General features: G+C 37.8%; 1 protein-coding gene across 4 annotated transcripts in view; it reads left to right on the forward strand.

The window, feature by feature from the left end:
- Nucleotides 1–19,207, forward strand: part of kcnq4 (potassium voltage-gated channel subfamily Q member 4) — a 55,101-nt gene that overhangs the window by 30,242 nt on the left and 5,652 nt on the right. For 3 of the 4 annotated variants that reach the window (XM_084131284.1, XM_084131285.1, XM_084131287.1), the window contains 10 exons: nucleotides 23–113; nucleotides 3,672–3,798; nucleotides 4,714–4,889; nucleotides 5,431–5,556; nucleotides 6,607–6,717; nucleotides 6,805–6,900; nucleotides 7,026–7,114; nucleotides 9,033–9,158; nucleotides 14,852–15,078; nucleotides 16,328–16,427. In XM_084131284.1, coding sequence (XP_083987410.1) covers nucleotides 23–113; nucleotides 3,672–3,798; nucleotides 4,714–4,889; nucleotides 5,431–5,556; nucleotides 6,607–6,717; nucleotides 6,805–6,900; nucleotides 7,026–7,114; nucleotides 9,033–9,158; nucleotides 14,852–15,078; nucleotides 16,328–16,427 — 1,269 coding nt within the window. The remainder of the gene's footprint in view (nucleotides 1–22; nucleotides 114–3,671; nucleotides 3,799–4,713; nucleotides 4,890–5,430; nucleotides 5,557–6,606; nucleotides 6,718–6,804; nucleotides 6,901–7,025; nucleotides 7,115–9,032; nucleotides 9,159–14,851; nucleotides 15,079–16,327; nucleotides 16,428–19,207) is intronic. The other variant, XM_084131286.1, reaches the window with a different exon arrangement.

Raw genomic sequence — 19,207 nt, forward strand, 5'->3', positions numbered from 1 at the left:
TGTGTGTTTGTTTGTGTTTCAGTTTTCTCCTAGTGTTCAGCTGTCTGGTGCTTTCTGTTTTCTCCACCATTCCAGACCATCCTAAATTTGCCAACGAAGCGCTCTTCATCCTGGTAAGGGGTTAAAATCACACAAACTATACCTTAAACAGGCTAACAATACTAATCCCTCTGGAAGAGAATGACGTCATAATAATGCTGACACCACAAGAACATGCAGCGTCCCAAATCATTCACTAGCGACTATCCTTAGCGGTGATGCTTCTAAGACTCTCCCAAAAAACACCAGACACTGGTTAAACATGCGTGACTCCGCATCACAAAACTGGTTTTAACAAACCATACATCAATGGAAAGCTTATTTATTCAGCTTTCAGATGATGTATAAATCTCAATTTCAAAAAATGTACCCATGTTTTGTGGTCCATGGGTCACATACACCCAGCTAACAAAAATATGTTCTTGGAACGATTTGCTAACGTTCCCATTATGTTATGAAAATGTTCCGATATTTTTTTTTTTTGAACGTTCAAAACATTTTTTTCTTGGTTATGCAAGAAGGGAACATTCCATTTGATCGTTTTGCAAACATTATGGGAATGTTACTTTTGAATGTTTACTGAACATTCTGGCACACGTAGTAAAATGTCAGACAAATGCCCAGCTAAAACATTTCTGAAAACACATTCCATGAACAATGTATAAATAATGGTTAACATTATTTGAGAACATCATTAAAGACTAGATAACTTGAACAAACGCTCTATTAACGTTACTGGAAGAACCTTGCCAAAGTTATGAGAATGTTCCCTGTTAGCTGGATAGAAATATTAGCAATTTATATGTTTCTTGTAAACGAATATTTTGTTCAGAATATAATTGAATGGCTGTCAATAGAGTTTTTTTTTTATGTCTAGATGGTGTAATTACAACATCTTCCAGCAGGGACAAAAACCTCCACATTAATTTTTTTTTAAAGTACAGGTGCAGCTGCTCGTTTATTTATTTAATATTTTGAATAATTTGAACTTGCGTTCAGCTACCAATAAAAGTGTAGTATTCTCAGCTCCATTCAAGACATTTTACCATATTTTCAATAAATGCTCTGAAAATGCAAAAAAAAAAAAAAAAAGTCAGCAGGGCCTACTCATAAATGCATGCATCCCACAAATATTTGTAAGATAAACAGAGAAATCACAAAAGTAGAAATGGAGAATAGTTCTTAATTAATGACCAAATCCTAGCCTCGTCTCCAAACGGCTTTAAATCTGACACAGTATGCAGTTTTTTTATATCTATTAAACTGCATTTAAATGAATCCATTCACTCTCTCTTACCTGTAGAGCAAATGGTTTGACTTCCTTCCTGTGATTTATATCCCAAAAATGTAGTTTAAAGAAAATTAAAAGTTGGCAGCCACAGACGGCCTGATCTAAGTACCTTCACAGCACATCCACATTGTCTGTGCCATCTCTAATACATTCATAATAGCCCATCATCTGAATAATTAATCGCACAGTGCTTTCTCCGTGGCTGTTAGCCTGTCCAATCACAGCCTATATATCTTTTTTGAGGTGTTTTTGGAGGAGTGTCTTCAAAAAAGGTGATATTTTTTTCTGTTTGCCAGCATTATGGATCAAATGTGCCGTGTATGCAAGCCTGTTTTGCTGTCCATTGTGTTACTAAGCGGTTTATCTTATTAGCCCAGCCGGCATTATTCTGAAATCCTTTGTAAGCATAAACGTACATTTATGCTGTAGAAAGTTTTATAAGGATTGTAACTATAAATTCATTATAAGGCATTTTGCTAAAGAGTCTTTATGCGTCCCGTTCATTTTAAGGGATTACAAACTTTATTAAGTATGATAAGCTGTTGTCAGTGTTCAGTATAAGGCTTCACAATAGGGGGCGTTTGCTCTCTTCATAACTGCAATGAAACTCATATTAGGCCTTATTTTCATTAGCGTTTTAGCAGCGTCTCAGGTTCATTTCTCATCTGATTGGCACACTGTAAGCATTCTTGTACTGTCTCATGTCTCCCTGTGGCTGCATTAAGCGTGCATTTTGTTTTCCACTGGGATCTTTGCTCTGGGAAATGGCAGTGTAAGCACACGGCAGGATTCAGGTGTTGTTGAGTATGCAGAAGTAGCCGACTTCATCCAATAATCTTAGCTGAAATTCTGTAATCACTCATTCAGTATGAAGTGCTTTCCCCCTCACGCTGACTTTCTCTCCCGCTTTTCTTGCATTTAATGGTCTCCTTCAGGAAAGGACCATGTTGTCTATCATGCAAGTTCTGGTAATGCCTGGACACTCAGTCTGTAATGTGTTCACATTGAGAACGCGGGTGCCACTACACGAGCTGCAATCAATACAAGCATTTAGCACAGGCCTCTGTGAATCCAGACCGTCTGTGGCATCTTACGCAGTCACATGACTGAGCGTAAATCGGGACTTAAAAAAAAAACAACCAATAGGATTTTTCCATTGCGGAAAATAAGGTCTGACTAAGGCTAACAAAAATGTATGATTCTTACACGTTTTGTTCAAGGTAATCTTCACGACTTTTATGATTTTTGAAGCCTCGTCGGAAGTCAAAAGCTAAACGTAGGCATAAACGAATTACACCACGGTCACATGACTTCAACATCACCATCTGACGACTTTCAGTCCTTGTGTAAAAACATTTTCCCTGAAAGTTTGAGTTAGAATAGTTTGCAAGAGCGTGATTATAGACACAGCGAGGCTGTGAAAGTGGACAAGTGAGTAGATGAGTTAACCTGTTCGATGTGATGATGTTTAATGTCCCTCTGTAGTCACATTTAGGGCTAGATTTACTAAGCGGGGCAAATTAGCGTGGAATTAGCGTTCCATAAACGCATCGATGGGAGTGGAAAGTTCTGCAAGTTATCTACTGACATGCAAATTAGAGAACACAGATCCAGCTGAATCATTTCCATAATGACCAACACAATCTATTAAGAGTCTCAAATAATGCCGCAAATACCAGTAAATTGACTAGCGCAAACCTTCAAACCTTGTGTAAATCAATTAAATATTCTCCTCTCATAAATTTTGCATCTGATAGGGAAACTCCAACAAATGCATATGCAATAAGGTCAGCCGCAAAAAATGTTCACTGCGTGAAGTAAATTTTTTAACACCAAAAGAGGGTTTGTTCTGGCGCACGCTGTTAGTAAATCTGGCCCTTGGTCACTTGTTAGCAACCTCTTTTTTTCAAGACAAGTAAAAGCTTTCAAAAAAAATCACATGAGGGTATTATACTGTTGTAGGCTATTTTATGTCGTAGAATAAAACGTGCAAAGATCTTGATCTTGTGTTCACCACAGACCCCATTTCAGGTATTTAAATAAAAACACATTATAAAAACTCGTTGGGCTAAAATACAACTCGTTTCCATTTTTTGCCTACAAAAATATGTCCTCCCTACACTACTCTATTGTGTAAGCAAAGCAGTCTTCATTTTTTATGAATTAGATGTAAATGGATTTTCTAGTACTTTAATCTTTACTGCCAGGTAGTGTATATTTTCATTCATAGATTACTGGCAGAGCATCAGTCATCAGTTATTATTTTAATTTTGATATATTTAAGGCAGGCATTATTAAGAGGGTTGATTCTGAAAATGATTTGATGTGGTTTCACTTGCAGGAGTTTGTGATGATCGTGGTTTTTGGGCTGGAGTATTTTGTGAGGGTCTGGGCCGCCGGATGCTGCTGCCGGTACAGAGGATGGCAGGGCCGGCTACGGTTTGCCAGAAAACCCTTCTGTGTCATAGGTAAAGTGTAAAGACCTGGAGTCTGAGATCAGAAACATCACGAGGGGCTGTCACAAAGCTGTCTGTGTAAAGATCTGTGGCAGAAAACACCATTCAGTCAATTCCAGTTTCTCCTCATGTTACTCGAAACTCATATTACTTTCTTTTTTTTTTACCGTGTAACATAAAAATAATTATTATTGAAATGTCAAAGCTGTACACTATTCAAAAGTTGGGGTTGGTAAGATTTTTAATGTTTTGATAGAAGGCACCAATACTGCATTTATTTGATTAAAAATACAGTTAAAACTGGAATATTGTGAAATATTATTACAATTACAAAAATAACTGATTTCTATTTTAATATATTGTAAAATATAATTTATTCCTGTGATCAAAGTTGAATTTTCAGCATCATTACTCCAGTCTTCAGTGTCACATGATCCATCAGAAATCATTATAATATGATGATTTGATGCTCAAGAAACATTTCTGATTATTATTATCAATGTTGAAAACAGTTGTGCTGCTAAATATTTTTGTGGAAACCATCTTCTTTTTTTTCAGATTCTTTGATTATTAGAATGTTCGAAAGAACATTCATTTAATTGAAATACAAATCTTTTTTAACATTTTAAATGTCTTTATATTGGTCAATTTAATGCATCTTTGCTGAACTATTCATTTCTTTCAATAAAAAAAATGCATCACTGACCCTAAACTTTTGAACGGTAGTGTACATGGTTATCAATGTACGATTAATTGAGATTTCAATCCACTGGACAGTAAACTATAGACGTCTTACAAAAAAAGAAAAGAAAATGTGCCCCCTCAAAAAAACAATGAAGGTATGTCCCACCCCACGGTGAAATGAATGCATTTAAAAAGATTGTTTCTCTTTTCTGTTCTTGTCATCATGTTTGTCTCGTTATGCAGACTTCATTGTGTTCGTGGCGTCGCTGGCAGTGATAGCAGCAGGCACACAGGGAAACATCTTCGCCACATCTGCTCTACGCAGCATGAGGTTTCTGCAGATATTGCGCATGGTGCGCATGGACCGCCGGGGAGGAACCTGGAAGCTGCTGGGCTCTGTGGTCTACGCTCACAGCAAGGTGACAGCACACACACACACACACTCATCCATCAGAGGACGTTCGCTTCAGTGTCACTGTATGTGTATGTTTTATGAAAACCTAAAATACACATAATGCAAACTTTTGTTTTGTGCATATCCACACCTTAAAATCTAAAGAACTGTGTAATTAACAATTATTTTCAAATGTGCTTCCAAACACTATCTCCATCTGCCATTGGTCGAGCAAACAAATAGCCCTGCCCCAAACAAGCATAAAACGGAGTATTTTCTTCATTAATGTGATGTATATCCGAGTGAAACAGCTTCTCGAACAAGATTTTTTTTTTGATTTTGTCTATTGGGAGTTGATTGGATTGTTGTGGTTTGCTATTGGTCGATCTGATGTGAGTGACAGGTTGCCCCGCCCTCATGCCAGTAAACACATCATCAGAGAAGAGAAGACGCTGCAAGAGGGAGGGGAAGATATTTGGTTTAAAGATTTCCAGAGCACTTGATATAAAAAAGACGGATAAATAATTTGTAATAAATACTGCAATTTTTTTTCCCTTGTGTTTCAGGAGCTGATCACAGCCTGGTACATTGGCTTCCTGGTACTGATCTTTGCCTCCTTCTTGGTCTATTTGGCTGAGAAGGACGATAACCAAGAGTTTTCAACCTATGCCGACTCCCTCTGGTGGGGAACAGTGAGTACTGCCCTCGGCTCATCTAACAACCTGTGTAATAACGCTGTCAGTTCCCGGGCTCAGAATATTTTTTGTGGGAATTGATGTTGCAGCAATTTTGTTTCATTTCTACTGGGATTATAATTCTGCCTCTAATAGACTGATTGTTGAATAATATCCTGAATCCGCAGAGTTAGAATCAGTAAGGTCGATTTCAGAAGTGTCATGTCCAAGGGGTCTCAAACCAGGTTATTATTTGATATATATATAATTTTAATAAAAAAATTATTTTCAGTTTTAGTTTTTATTTTAGTATTTTAAGTTAATGCGCTGGTTTAAAAAGGTTTACCAGCGTTGATGTTCTCAGTCTACTGTTATTGCTATCTAGTAGCATTTTTATGTTTAGTTCAGGTGGGTTGTAAAGAAGGTTACAATCTACTATGTATAAAAAGTGAAAACTAAAATTAATTTGTAAATTTTGTTGTATTTTAGTTAGTTTGGAGTCGTTTCTGTTTTCCCTTTTTTAGTTTTTCCTTATTTTGTTTTATTTCAGTCGTTGAAAATATTTTCATGTAGTTTTTTGTAAATTGTTTGGAAACTGCCACTGGAATTCCCACTTTTTCTGTTGTTGTTTCTCCCGACCTTGCAATGCATTTCACTGGCCAAACTAACCATAGACTTTAGTCGGCTTAGACGCCATATTGAAGTTAACACGGATGAAAATGAGGCTGTGAGGGATAGACGTACAGTCTTTGCCTTGTATAAAGATCCTAGATCACATCATTTTCACAACCACAACTTTTTATGGTGTTTTTGTCAACTGAAAGTTTTTTTTTTTTCAGAAAGACTGAACAATCAGTATGTTGTTACGTAAACAACATTATAATCCATTGAATGCTTCACTTCTATCCCTCACAGACTCGTTTTCATTCCTGTCAAAAATTAAATGGGCACTGTCCCTGACTATAAGGTCTATAAATAAGTTATTTTCGATATAGAAGGTTTTGACTGTAGCTGATGCATGACTCCCCTGGCCGTTTAGTTATTCTTACCTCCACTGTTTTCACCCAGATCACCCTCACTACGATCGGCTACGGTGACAAGACGCCGCGCACCTGGCAAGGTCGGCTTTTAGCGGCTTGCTCCGCTCTGCTGGGAGTGTCCTTCTTTGCCCTGCCCGCTGTAAGTAATGCTGTCGATTTTAAGGCCGTTGGCATTTCTTTTTCCACCGATCCCAAACCAGCTAATGGCCCTCTGTCTTTCTGTAAGGGCATCCTGGGTTCGGGTTTTGCTCTGAAAGTGCAGGAGCAGCACCGGCAGAAACACTTCGAGAAGAGAAGGACTCCCGCTGCAAACCTCATACAGGTGAGCGCTCAGTCAGCAACACACCTGCCGCAAATACAGTCACGATTTCTATTTCCACGCCCAAAATATGTGTGTGTTGTGTGCATGGTCATCTTGTGCCGTGCTGTGTCGTGTTGTCTCCCCAGGCTGCATGGCGTCTCTACTCTACAGATGCTCAGCACTCATATCTCACGGCCACCTGGTATTTCTATGACAGTATGCTGCCGTCCTTCAGGTAAGTATGCAACGAAGCCCTCAGTGGAGATGCCTATCTGTGCCGTGCGCGTTCAATTGGCCTTGTGTGTAACTGATATGACTGACAGGTGGCTTTGCCTTTTTGAGGTCATGATTTCAAAAAGAAGGGGTTCAAAATATCCCAAATACTTCAGCATTAGTCAGACCGATTTATAATCATGTTTCTGAGAAAACAACATTTAATTTTATTATCCTCCATGCACAGACACACAAAATGTATTTCACTTTAATTAAAAATGGTACTTTGACCCAGAAATCATGATTTAATTGATAGTTTTGCCGTTCCTTTTGTTTTGTTTTATTCATCTGCAACCTTAATTTTTGCATGTACTGAAAGCAAAGATTATGACAGTTTTCATGAGTTACATAAGATTTCATTTTAGTTCCAGGTAATGTGGGATGAAAAATGTGGAGAAATAGAAATTGTAAAAAAAAAAACTAATGTGACTAATTTTTTAAGTTAGATAACGTATTTAAAAATTGAATTATTAAATTCTTGAAACAAGAATTAAGTAAAACTTATATCTTATACAGTCTGCTTCTTAAAGGACAACTCCGGTGAAAAATGAACCTAGGGGTAATTAACACATGCTTACCGAGTCGATCATTCCCTGCGATGCGTTTTCATGAAAATCGGATGCAAAGAGTTTTATCTTTAAAAACAGATGATCTTATAACGCTAGTATATGGGGCACAGAGTAAGTAAAAGTAAATCGCTAGTTAATACCACTAACAAGGCTCAAAATAGCCTCACACTAACACGGTAGCATAATGAGGGTCCCTACATGCAAACCGAAGCATTGAGAACTTTGTAAGTGTACAGACAGTTTAATAAGAAGATACTTTATAAAGACAGTACATTACGCGTTTACATGCAGGAGCCATCTTGGAAAACAGTCTCGACTAATCGAGTCACGAACGCCGTGCTAAGTGAGCTGGTCGATAGGAATTACGTTTGTGAAATCTAACGTAGCACGGCGTTCGTGGCTCGACTAGTCGATTAGTCGATCTAATCGATTAGATTTTCCAAGATGGCTCCTGTCTGTAAACACGTAATGTACTGTCTTTATAAAGTATCTTCTTATTAAACTGTCTGTACACTAACAAAGTTCTCAATGCTTCGGTTTGCATGTAGGGACCTTCATTATGCTACCGTGTTAGTGTGAGGCTATTTTGAGCCTTGTTAGTGGTATTAACTAGCGATTTACTTTTACTTACTCTGTGCCCCATATACTAGCGTTATAAGATCATCTGTTTTTAAAGATAAAACTCTTTACATTCTATAATCATGAAAACGCATTCCAGGGAACAATCGACTCAGTAAGCATGTGTTAATTAACCCCAGGTTCATTTTTCACCGGAGTTGTCCTTTAAGCAAATTTAATGTTTGAAGGATTTTTTTCTACATATTTGTAGATATAACACTAATTAATTAATTTAACAGATCCTATAAATATTCTTGAAACCAACAAATTTCACAAATTTTGAAGGGTCAATAACTGGTTGACTGTTTAATTCAAAATACGATTTAATTCCTTTCATGAAGTATCTCAGTGTTTCCATATAGTATATTATGCCACATTTTTTATTCTTAATTATATATTTCTATTTTTACCTTTAATATTATTTATCCCACATGCATTCATCTTTGTGTGAATTAATTTGACTAATTATCATTCATTTAAAATGACAGGGAAGTGTGTATTTCAGTACACAAATAACATATTTAAACAGTAGATGTTTTATAAATGGAATTATCCCTGTCTTTTTAAAGTATTATGATGGTTAATTTACCATTTTGTTTTTAGCTTTGTGTTTGTTTGTTGGCTTCTTTTTTCCTTTTTTGTTTTGTTACATTTATCATGTTTGATTATTTTCATTTTTTGCTTGTGGGTCAGAGAACTGACATTACTGTTCAGTCACCTCCAACGGCAGCGTAGCACCAAGAAGGTTCTCCACAACTCCTACCACACCCTGCTGTCGGGGCTCCGGCCGTACAGCTCCCCCTACCTGTCGGGGGACAGGTACGCCACTGTCCAGTTTAATCTTCCTAGAGGACACTAACTCTTCCCTGCAATTTCAGTAATACAATTAAATTCACATACTAGCATACTGTAGTGTAGTAAAGTTTCAGGTCATTACTTAAAGTGCCCCTATTATGCTATTTTAAAAGCTTAATTTAGTTTTAGAGGTCTCCTACAATAGGTTTACATGCTTCCAAGGTCAAAAAACACTTTAATTTTCTCATAATATACATTGCAGCGTCAGCTCTTTTCTCACCGTGTCTGAAATGGTTCGATAAAGGATTCAGTCTCTCTAAACCCCTCCTTTCCGAGAGCCTGCTCTGCTCTGATTGGTCAGATGGCCCAGTCTGTTGTGATTGGTCGACTGCTTACAGCGTGTGTCGGAGATGAAAGGAACATTACAAATCTGAATTTCAGCACTTCTTCAACACTTGATACACAGTAATACGAACTAGTGGTTCAATGGATCTCAAATCTCACGGCCCGGATCATATTACGGTTTTTGAGTCAGAGATCGTATAATTTTCGGATTCAGCAAGAAAAAAAATAATTGGGCGGTGGGGTGTAACTTTGCTTTCCATTTATTACTTAAAGCACACTTTAAGTACTCCGACACCACATCAAAAACTACTAGCCTAAGTGAACAGTCAGTAAAAAATAAGAACAAATACCCAAATCACAAGCATAGATAAATACAATATAATAAAGTTAAAACACTTTAATTTTCTCATAATATACATTTTGCAGCGTCAGCTCTTTTCTCACAGTGTCTGAAATGGTTCGATAAAGGATTCAGTCTCTCTAAACCCCTCCTTTCCGAGAGCCTGCTCTGCTCTGATTGGTCAGATGGCCCAGTCTGTTGTGATTGGTCGACTGCTTACAGCGTGTGTCGGAGATGAAAGGCCTATTACATATCTGAATTTCAGCACTTCTTCAACACTTGATACACAGTAATACGAACTAGTGGTGCAATGGATATCAAATCTCACAGTCCAGATCACATTACGTTTTTTGAGTCAGAGATCGTATAATTTTCGGATTCAGCAAGAATCTTAATCTTACATTCTTTTGCTTACTTGCAAGAATTTATTACTTAAAGCACACTTTAAGTACTCCGACACCACATCAAAAACTACTAGCCTAAGTGAACAGTCAGTAAAAAATAAGAACAAATACCCAAATCACAAGCATAGATAAATACAATATAACAAAGTTACGAATAAAGTATGGTCTAACTGTAGTATTCATTTCTGGTACATGTAAAATAACACCATGTTCACTGTATAAATTTAACATAGATTCATATTTGTTAAAGCTATGTTTTGTAGTTTGATTAACATTAATGACATACTGCATAGACAACAGCAAGTATTTATAGGCTGCTGTCACTTTAAGACAGAATACATGGATCCATTATAATGATGCACATCTTTCTCTTGTTCTCTTTCTCTTGAGATAGAACCGGCTGTGTTTACGAGAATACTTGCCGAGACTGGTATTTTGACCTAATTTTGTGTGTATGTGTCCAACCAAGTGCAAGGAGACGCGAAAGAGGAATCAATTCTGAGCTTGCGCATTATCTGAAACGCGCGTCTCTCGATAACAGCGTGCGAGTACCGAATTAAATTCTCTTTTGCCTCTTCTAGCACTGGAATGGTTTAAAATCTACTGAATGTGTAATCTAACAAGACAAAACTCTTGCAAATTATAAACTTTTAGTCTATGGTTGTTAAACGTGTACAGATCACGGATCAGCAACGATCCGTTAAACCCCTAATACGAACAGTAACGATGGTATCGGTTTTACCACGTCTTCTCGACACGGCGACAACACGAACCAAACCCTTCCAGTCTCAGCTACAACTACAGTGTTTGAGGGCGGGGCAAAGTAGGCGTTGTTCACAGGCAGCCAATGACAACCATTATGCAAATTTGTTATAAACCTACTAGAAGTAAGACTGGAATTACTGATGACTCTTTTCAGGCAGTTCAGAATCGGGGAGACAATAACTCAACTTTTACATTGACAAACACACACTACATGAAAGGTAATATTAAAAAAAAAGCATAATAGGGGCACCTTAAATCGTCATATAAAGTGTTCACAGGAAGTTCATCACCTGACACTCAAATAAGCTGCAGTTAAATCAGTTGCAGTAGTTTTACTTGTTTGTGTTTTTGCATGCTTTTCTGTCTGCTTGTGTCTTGTTTTTTGTGCTGATACTAATACTACACATCTATACTAGGACATTGAGAGATGTATCAGATATGTGATGTTCTACTCTTTAATTTGTGGTAGATAAATTGAAATTTTGATATAGAAAATATAGCCTTTTAGTAGTTCATACTAGTTGTGATATAATTGAAAATCTCCTTAACTGATCACGTATCCAATGCCGTTCAATGTCCTTTGTGTGTGTTAATGCCTGCGCACATTTGTGTGCGAGCATTATCTCTTTACCCTTTGACATTACAGTGTGTCTCAAACCCCATCTTCACAGCCCTTCATTCAACTTCTCCATTCTCCTCCTCTCCTTTTCATCTCTCTGCCATCACTCCATCCATTCACGTTTTCAGGAGGACTGACGTTTCATGCAGGTTTGTGGTAGGCTTTTGAGACGACTATTTCGCCCAGTGGGAAGTGGCATTGGCCATGCTGTGTTTACAGTTTGAGGTGCTCTTTGTTTCGAGTGACGATGTTAAAATGAGCGTGATGATGGTTGGCTGCATTCAGATGCATTGACCTCTAGTGACCTCCTCACATGCCAGTGTCTGCATGCCACCCCCCCTGCCTGCCTCACTCAACTTTCTCTAAATGACCTTTCACCCCTATAAGTTGCACATGTTGTATCCCTTAAAATTGATCCTGGGGCAGTTTTTCATTTCAGTGCCAAAAAAAAAATAATAATAATAATAAAAAGCAGAGATGTTCTGAAAGGCTGATCCTGAATGTGTGTGTGTGTGTGAGCTCATCAACCCTTTCTCCAAAACACTTATTTCTCCACTTAGTAGTAAGTTACACTTTGTTTTGAAGTGCACGTTATTGCCCCAAAGGAATAGCGTGCCTGATGTCACTCTAAACCTGTATTATTTTCATTCATCTGTGGAACACAGAAAGAGATATTTAGCAATATTAACAATTCAAGTAAAATGGAGCTGTTAAGAATGACCAAAAAATTACAAAAAAAAGGCACTATAACATTGGTTCACTTGTGCGCTGGAGCCATACAATAGATTTATTTTAGAAATAGACTGAAATATAAGTCAATATGAGATTTGAAGGCAACGGCTGAGGGATTTCAAGGTGCGTTCACGCCATGTCGGAAGTGCCGTAATTATGAGATTCCAACTTGTAAAAAGCGTTCATGTCTTCATAGAACTCATAATTATAACTTGTAAGCTTAAAATTTGTACCGCCTGACCACTACAGATTCAGTTTTCTATTTTTGTTGTCATCTCGTAATCACGGTAGTTACAACATACCGACAAGCAGCTTCAATTTTGGCCCGTTCCTCACAGATGTCTGCATGAAAAACTTTTATTTTTACTACTGTCATTTTTAGAGGTTGATCGCCCCAGTCCCCATTGACTTTCATTGTATGGAAAAAAGCATCAAAACATCTCCTTTTGTGTTCCACAGAAGAAAGAAAGTCAGCTTGATAATCAAATTTGCATTTTTGGATGAACTATTCCTTTAAAAATAAAAACTTGCATTTAAGTTATTACATTAATGGTACACTATGTAACTTTTTTTTGGTTTTTTTTATGTAAATGTATAACATTTACATAATGACTGATTACATTATGAATCCATCTTCCAAACCATGTTTATCCTGAATCACTACGGTACGTCTATAATAAGTGGGTAACACTTTAGTTTAGGGTCCAATTCTCACTATTAACTAGTTGCTTATTAGCATACATATTACTAGGATATTGGCTGTTTATTAGTACTTATAAATCACATATTAATGCCTTATTCTGCATGATCATATTCTACATCCCTTAACCCTAGCCAATACCTAAACTTAACTACCTTACTAACTATTAATAAGCAGTAATTAGGAGTTTATTGAGGCAAAAGTTGTAGTTAATAGTTAGTTAATTGGGAGAATTGGACCCTAATCTAAAGTGTGACCAATAATGGTTTGGTCATTATTTGGTCATTATAACCACTGTGTAGTGTAGTATAGTTACAAGTTACATAGTGTACCTTTAAGTTACACAAACTGAGTTGGATCCAAATCCTCTAACAAGAACAACATCCATGTGGATCATGTCTTATACTACTTGCATATGAAATTTTAATGTTTGCCCGAAAATGCACACTGAAAACAAGTGTAACACGTGTGTCCTGGCACAGCCGACTAACCCTCACAACCCCTCACGGATCCCTCCCTCTCCCTTGTGTGTCTCTTCAGTCAGCTCGTATCTAAAAAGAGGGGTTTCTTCCGGATTCATACTGGCAGTAAGCAGAGGTATCCATGTGTGATGTGCCTGTGCATACTGGGCTCGATCCGTCCCGTCCCTGATGCCTGAATCTCTCTGAGCCTTACTGACCCAGTGCAGCTCGACTCATTCATAGATGCCTTCTCTGACGAGGCATTCATCAGGATATTCCTAACGTGAAGGCTGCACTAGCTCAATAATCTCAGTGATCCACTGCCCTTATCTGTGAGAGGCTGATCAGAGAACAGAGGACTGTGTATCTGTGCCGAATGCACACAGATGAGGCCTGCATGTGCTCACAGGGCAAAGATAAACCATGCGGTCGGGTGTTACTGAAACCATCATGGTTTATTCTGATATGCATGTCAGTTATACTTTACGGAGGCTAAATAACTTATGGCATGTTGTAACATTTGAATGCAGGGATATCAAGAATTCTTAAGGTCAGACATTTTGTAGGGGAGGTTTGCATGTACGAGTCGTGTTTAGACTGAGATCTTCAGATCCTTTAATGTGTTTAAGCATGTGTTAGCATGCTAAAAGTAATCGGATGTAGATTGAGTTTCAAAATTATGCTCTTTGACAAAGGGTGCATGAGGTTTGTGACCTCTATGTGCATGATTGAAACAGTATTTCAATGATGACTGCTAATAGGACTGTAGAACATCTTACTTTGTGGCATGTTGTAATCAATTATTTGAAATGTCATCATTTTAAATAAAGTTAAGCGGATTTTGTTTGATTACGCGTAATGTTTCGGCTAAAAAAAATACATTCCTTAGCATGTTTGTGCGTGGTACCATGGATTCAAAGAGTGCTCTTGCATTTCTCCAGTTGCTCCTTTTGATGGCACGATTTATACACTGTCACGCCCCATTCAGCTCAAGAAATTGCGCTCAATATGCTTTCTTAACTATTTAAATATGAATCCAAATGTCTTTGAAATTATGTGATGCTCACACAGGGCAACATATGTCTTTGACTAACCATTTTCCTTTGTTGTGTCAGCGTTATCATGTAAATTAAACTAACCACCTGTAGATAGATCGATGTGTGTTTCCTAACCCTTCTGTCTGTTTGTCTATGTTGATATGTCCTCTTACATAAGCAAACATAGTCTCTTTCACATTATGGAACAAGTAGGAAAAAGTCTTATACAGAAAAGCAAGGCAGTGCTAATGAGAAGATTGATTAATTTCCTTGTTTGTCACCAACTCAGATCATTCCTCTAATTCTCTCGCCAGTGGGAAGATGGGCTTCCGTGACCGCATTAGGATGAACAATTCCCGCTCCTCTCAGGCTATCCGGAGCAAGGCTTCTCCTTTGCCCCCAGGTAATGTACGGCGCTCGCCCAGCACGGAGAACATTCCTGAAGCCACCAGCCCCGGCAAGGTCCAGAAAAGCTGGAGCTTCAATGATCGGACTCGATTCCGAACCTCTCTCCGCCTAAAACCACGGCCCGCTGCAGATGGTAGATACCACTGTTGACATGTTCACCTTCATACAGACACATACGCATATACATACATAAGCTACTGTTCAAAAGTTTGGGGTCGATACGAGTTTTTACATTTTTCGAAAGTCTCACCGAGACTGCATTTATGGACCCTTTTCAGTTCACAGACTGTCGTTTCCACAGTTATCAGCATCGTAAATCTAGTAAAGCTTTTCATATTTTCATTTTCCAAAAAAATAATATACACTGCCCAGCCAAAAAAAAGTTGATGTTTGGAATTATATAAGCAAATGCTTAAGAGTCTATGATTGGATCCTTATTGCAGTGATTATTATCATGTTATATGTTTGGCAACAGTTCTTCTAACCCTAGTTGATGGAGAAGTGTGTAGCTTTTCATTTCTTAAACAACCTTGTAGGAAAACCATGAAAAGAATGTTTGGGAGGAGCTTGAAGACTAATTTACACTCATGAATTGGCTCCTCTGAGTCCTTAAATTCATTGAACGTCTTTAGGATGTGCTGGAGGAGACTTTACAGAGTGCTGGACTCTTACATTGTCAATACAAGATCTTGACCAAAAATTCTTGATCGAAATCACGTCACAACATTTATTTCCATCTACAGGTGCATACATTATTGGTCAATATGGCCATGATGTGTCTTCCTACATGGTTGTTTAAGAAATGAAAAGCTACACACTCTAAAGCACTTCGAGCAAATGGAAATGCAAAAAATATATTTACTTTAGTCTTGCATTCACCACTGTAACTGTGATGACTTCCACTTCTGAGAGCCCTAGAAGTGTGAAAAGTGTCCATTTGACCAAAAATGAAAAACAGAAAAACAGTAATATTTGGAATATTTTTACAATTTAAAATAATTGTTCTATTTTCATATATTATAAAGTGTCATTTATTCCTGTGATCAAAGCTGAATTTTCAGCGTCATTACTCCAGTCTTCAGTGTCACATGATCCTAATCTAATATGCTGATTTGCTGCTCAAGAAATATTCTTATTATCAGTGTTGAAAACAGTCGTGCTGGAAACGGTGATGCTTTTTTCAAGATTCTTTAATAAATAGAAAGTTCAAAAGAACAGCTTTTATTTGAAAATGCTGCACTTCAGTGACACTTTTGATCAATCCGTTCTGAATAAAATATATAATTTATTAAAAAAACAAAACAAAACAAAAAACGTTGCCCCCAAACCATTGACCGGTAGTGTACGTTTTCCTCCTCCCATTACGGATTGATCTCTCGTAGTGGAGGGAGTAGGAGAAGAGCACACAGAGGACAAGTCTTACTGTGATGTTGCCATGGAGGATGTGATTCCAGCAGTGAAGACCCTGATTCGAGCCGTTAGGTGAGTCCACCACCACACGGCTCTACAGACTCCTATAGTTCACTTAAAGACCAAGTACTCTCAGATAATGTCACCATGCATGCCGTTCAGTTTAAATGAACAGTTGGTCTTTTGCTAAAGGGACCTCAGTATAGAATCTGCTCTGTCAGCCATGACCTTTTCACTGTGCAATTACATCAGTTGACCGTTATGGAGACAAAGCGGGGTTAGACTCAAAGAGGGCATGGCAACCTTCAGTTGTGGTTCCTACTTCTTGCTTAAACAAGCAGAAAGTAATACAAGATGTTCTAAAAATATTATCAAGTTCTTACTGAGAAGCGAGTGGCCTCTCTCTGATTGGTCAGTGCAGCAAACCTGTTCAGTCAGTAAAGGATTTTCATTGGGTGATTCTTCAAATAGGGGACATTTGTTGTTCACTAGGAAGATTTTAAATAAAAATAACTTAAAAAATAAGTTATTTTCTTTCAAATTTTAAGAGTATTACTATTATTATTATATATAACGTATGTTATATTTCCCTATTAAAATATCTTTTAGAATTGTTTAAAGTCTACATGAAATGAAAGTTGCGATTCTCTTTCCTCCCCTATTGTGAGCTTGATTGGATGGTTTGTAAATTCCTGTGATGTCATGTGAGTGACAGGTTGCTGGAGAGGAGGGATTATTGTCCCGCCCTCACACCAATGCAAAAATCACATGAATTCAAAAAAATAATGATGTGCATGGATAAATCATTTATAATAAACACTACAATATTACATTTAAAAAAATACGAATTTTCCATTTTGATTTCACAACGGCAAATTCCCTTCTGGAATGCATTTTAAATGAGATATTTTCTACTGTGCACTCTTGCCTAATATTATTATTATTAAAAATATTTTCGCATACAATTTGTCCTGCAGATTCCTGTAGCTCAGATAGTACAGCATGGCACTAGAAACAGCAATTGCATTGTATTCAATCCAAGTCACTTTGGATAAAAACACCAAATGCATAATTGCACATGCACAAAATTAAAATGTCATTACATCTCTTCACGTCACAAACATAGTCACGCATTAAAGTCTGATTGAGGTCATGATCAGGACATGAGATAAATGTTTTAACATAATACAAACACAACTTGAAGAGGTTTAATTTTTTTAGGATTTTAGAGGAAAAGTGCATCTATTTGAAGAATCACCCATATGAATATTTTGATGCACCGTGCACATATTGCACCTGTGAATGTCACCCGTACTGAGAACACTCTGATCTTCAAGCCTTTCCTCCTGACCAGTACACAATGGGTGATTGGGTCACATTGGCCCAACACATCCTCAAGGCAGAGCTCCAGGTGTGTGTACATGTTCACAGGTGCATCATTTCCTGTTATCTGGGCGAGAAGCTTCTGCCTTTTACATAAGAGCCCTCTATAAGATTGATGTCCTAAATGAACAGGCAAATTTAGCTTCACCACAACGCTGAGGTTTCACTTTTGTGGAAGACCCACAGTTCATCAGTGTTCTGCTGTGAAGTGTGCGCTATTCAGGCTTAGGACAGAACAATCTGCAATGCTCTAAAAAACAGATTTCGCTCAAATAAATCTTGAATTACCTTCTGCACAGTTTAACGTTTTATTTTGTTTTATTTTATTTTATATTTAATTTATTTTCTCCTGATTTTGGGAGATCACACCTGGCAAAGCTTTTAAAGGACTGCCCTGAATTAGGTCTGCTTGATCACTAAAACGATTTTAAAACCAGATTTCCCTTAAGTAAACTTTGAATTATCTTCTGCAAAGTTCAAAATGTAATAATAAATATATATATATTTATATATTTTTTTATCCTGGTTAATGAGAGCACACCTTGCAAAATGTTTAAAGCACTGCCCTGAACTAGGTCAGCTTGATCACTAAAAAGATTTTCAATTCTCAAAATAATTAATTTGAGGATTTCTGCATGTTTGGATGTTCTTTTGCATTTATCCCTGCCTCAGATAAAGTGAATGCGGATATCTGTTCATGCAGCTATTCTTAGAGATCCCATCTCAAATGCATCTGTGGACCGGGGTATTCTAAAGCTGACCATGTAATGATACAGCCATACAGTGCATTGCCGTCGAGTGAGCGAGTCAGCATTTTAAGGAAACCCTTGGAGGATGGAAATAAATGGGATTTCTTTTTTTCCTTTCCCTCTCTCCTTCTCTTTTTCCTTTTACCCCCTCTTTTATCCACACCTGAGACCCGCCCTGACAAAATATGCAGCTACCTGCAAAATTAAAAGACGAGGGGGGGGCTGGCAAATATATACAGACAGCAAAAAGCCCGAACTCTAGAGTCATCAAGAAACGTGTTTGTTCTGTGTGGGAGGTTTGTGTGTGCTGTGGACCAGCTGTGGACTTCTTCTTTTGAGCTGCGACTGAAACTGCACCATCACCCGGGCAGAGATGCACACCTCAACATTTGCTGTTGCACACGCAAGCTGTTCCTGCAAAACAATGGCTCTTTCTGAAAAAAATCAAGTCCTCCACAGTGTGTAGAATTTACCAGCGCAAGTTCAAGACTTTTGTCCGAGCTCGGTTCTCCCCCTGCTGGTTGCTAATGAATCTAAAGGATAAGGAAGGGCAATTGTCCTAGTTGTATTCTGAGAACGGAAACTCTCCATAACGGAAGCTTATTAAACATAAAACGCCTGTATACTAAAGACAGGATATCCTCTGCGCTGTGATAAATAATCAGTGGAGTTTGAGTGGACATGTTTTCTGTTGAGTCAGCAGGGCTTGATAGAGCACTG

This window comes from Abramis brama, assembly GCF_963993115.1.
Source record: "Abramis brama genome assembly, chromosome: 12".
Taxonomy (NCBI): domain Eukaryota; kingdom Metazoa; phylum Chordata; class Actinopteri; order Cypriniformes; family Leuciscidae; genus Abramis; species Abramis brama.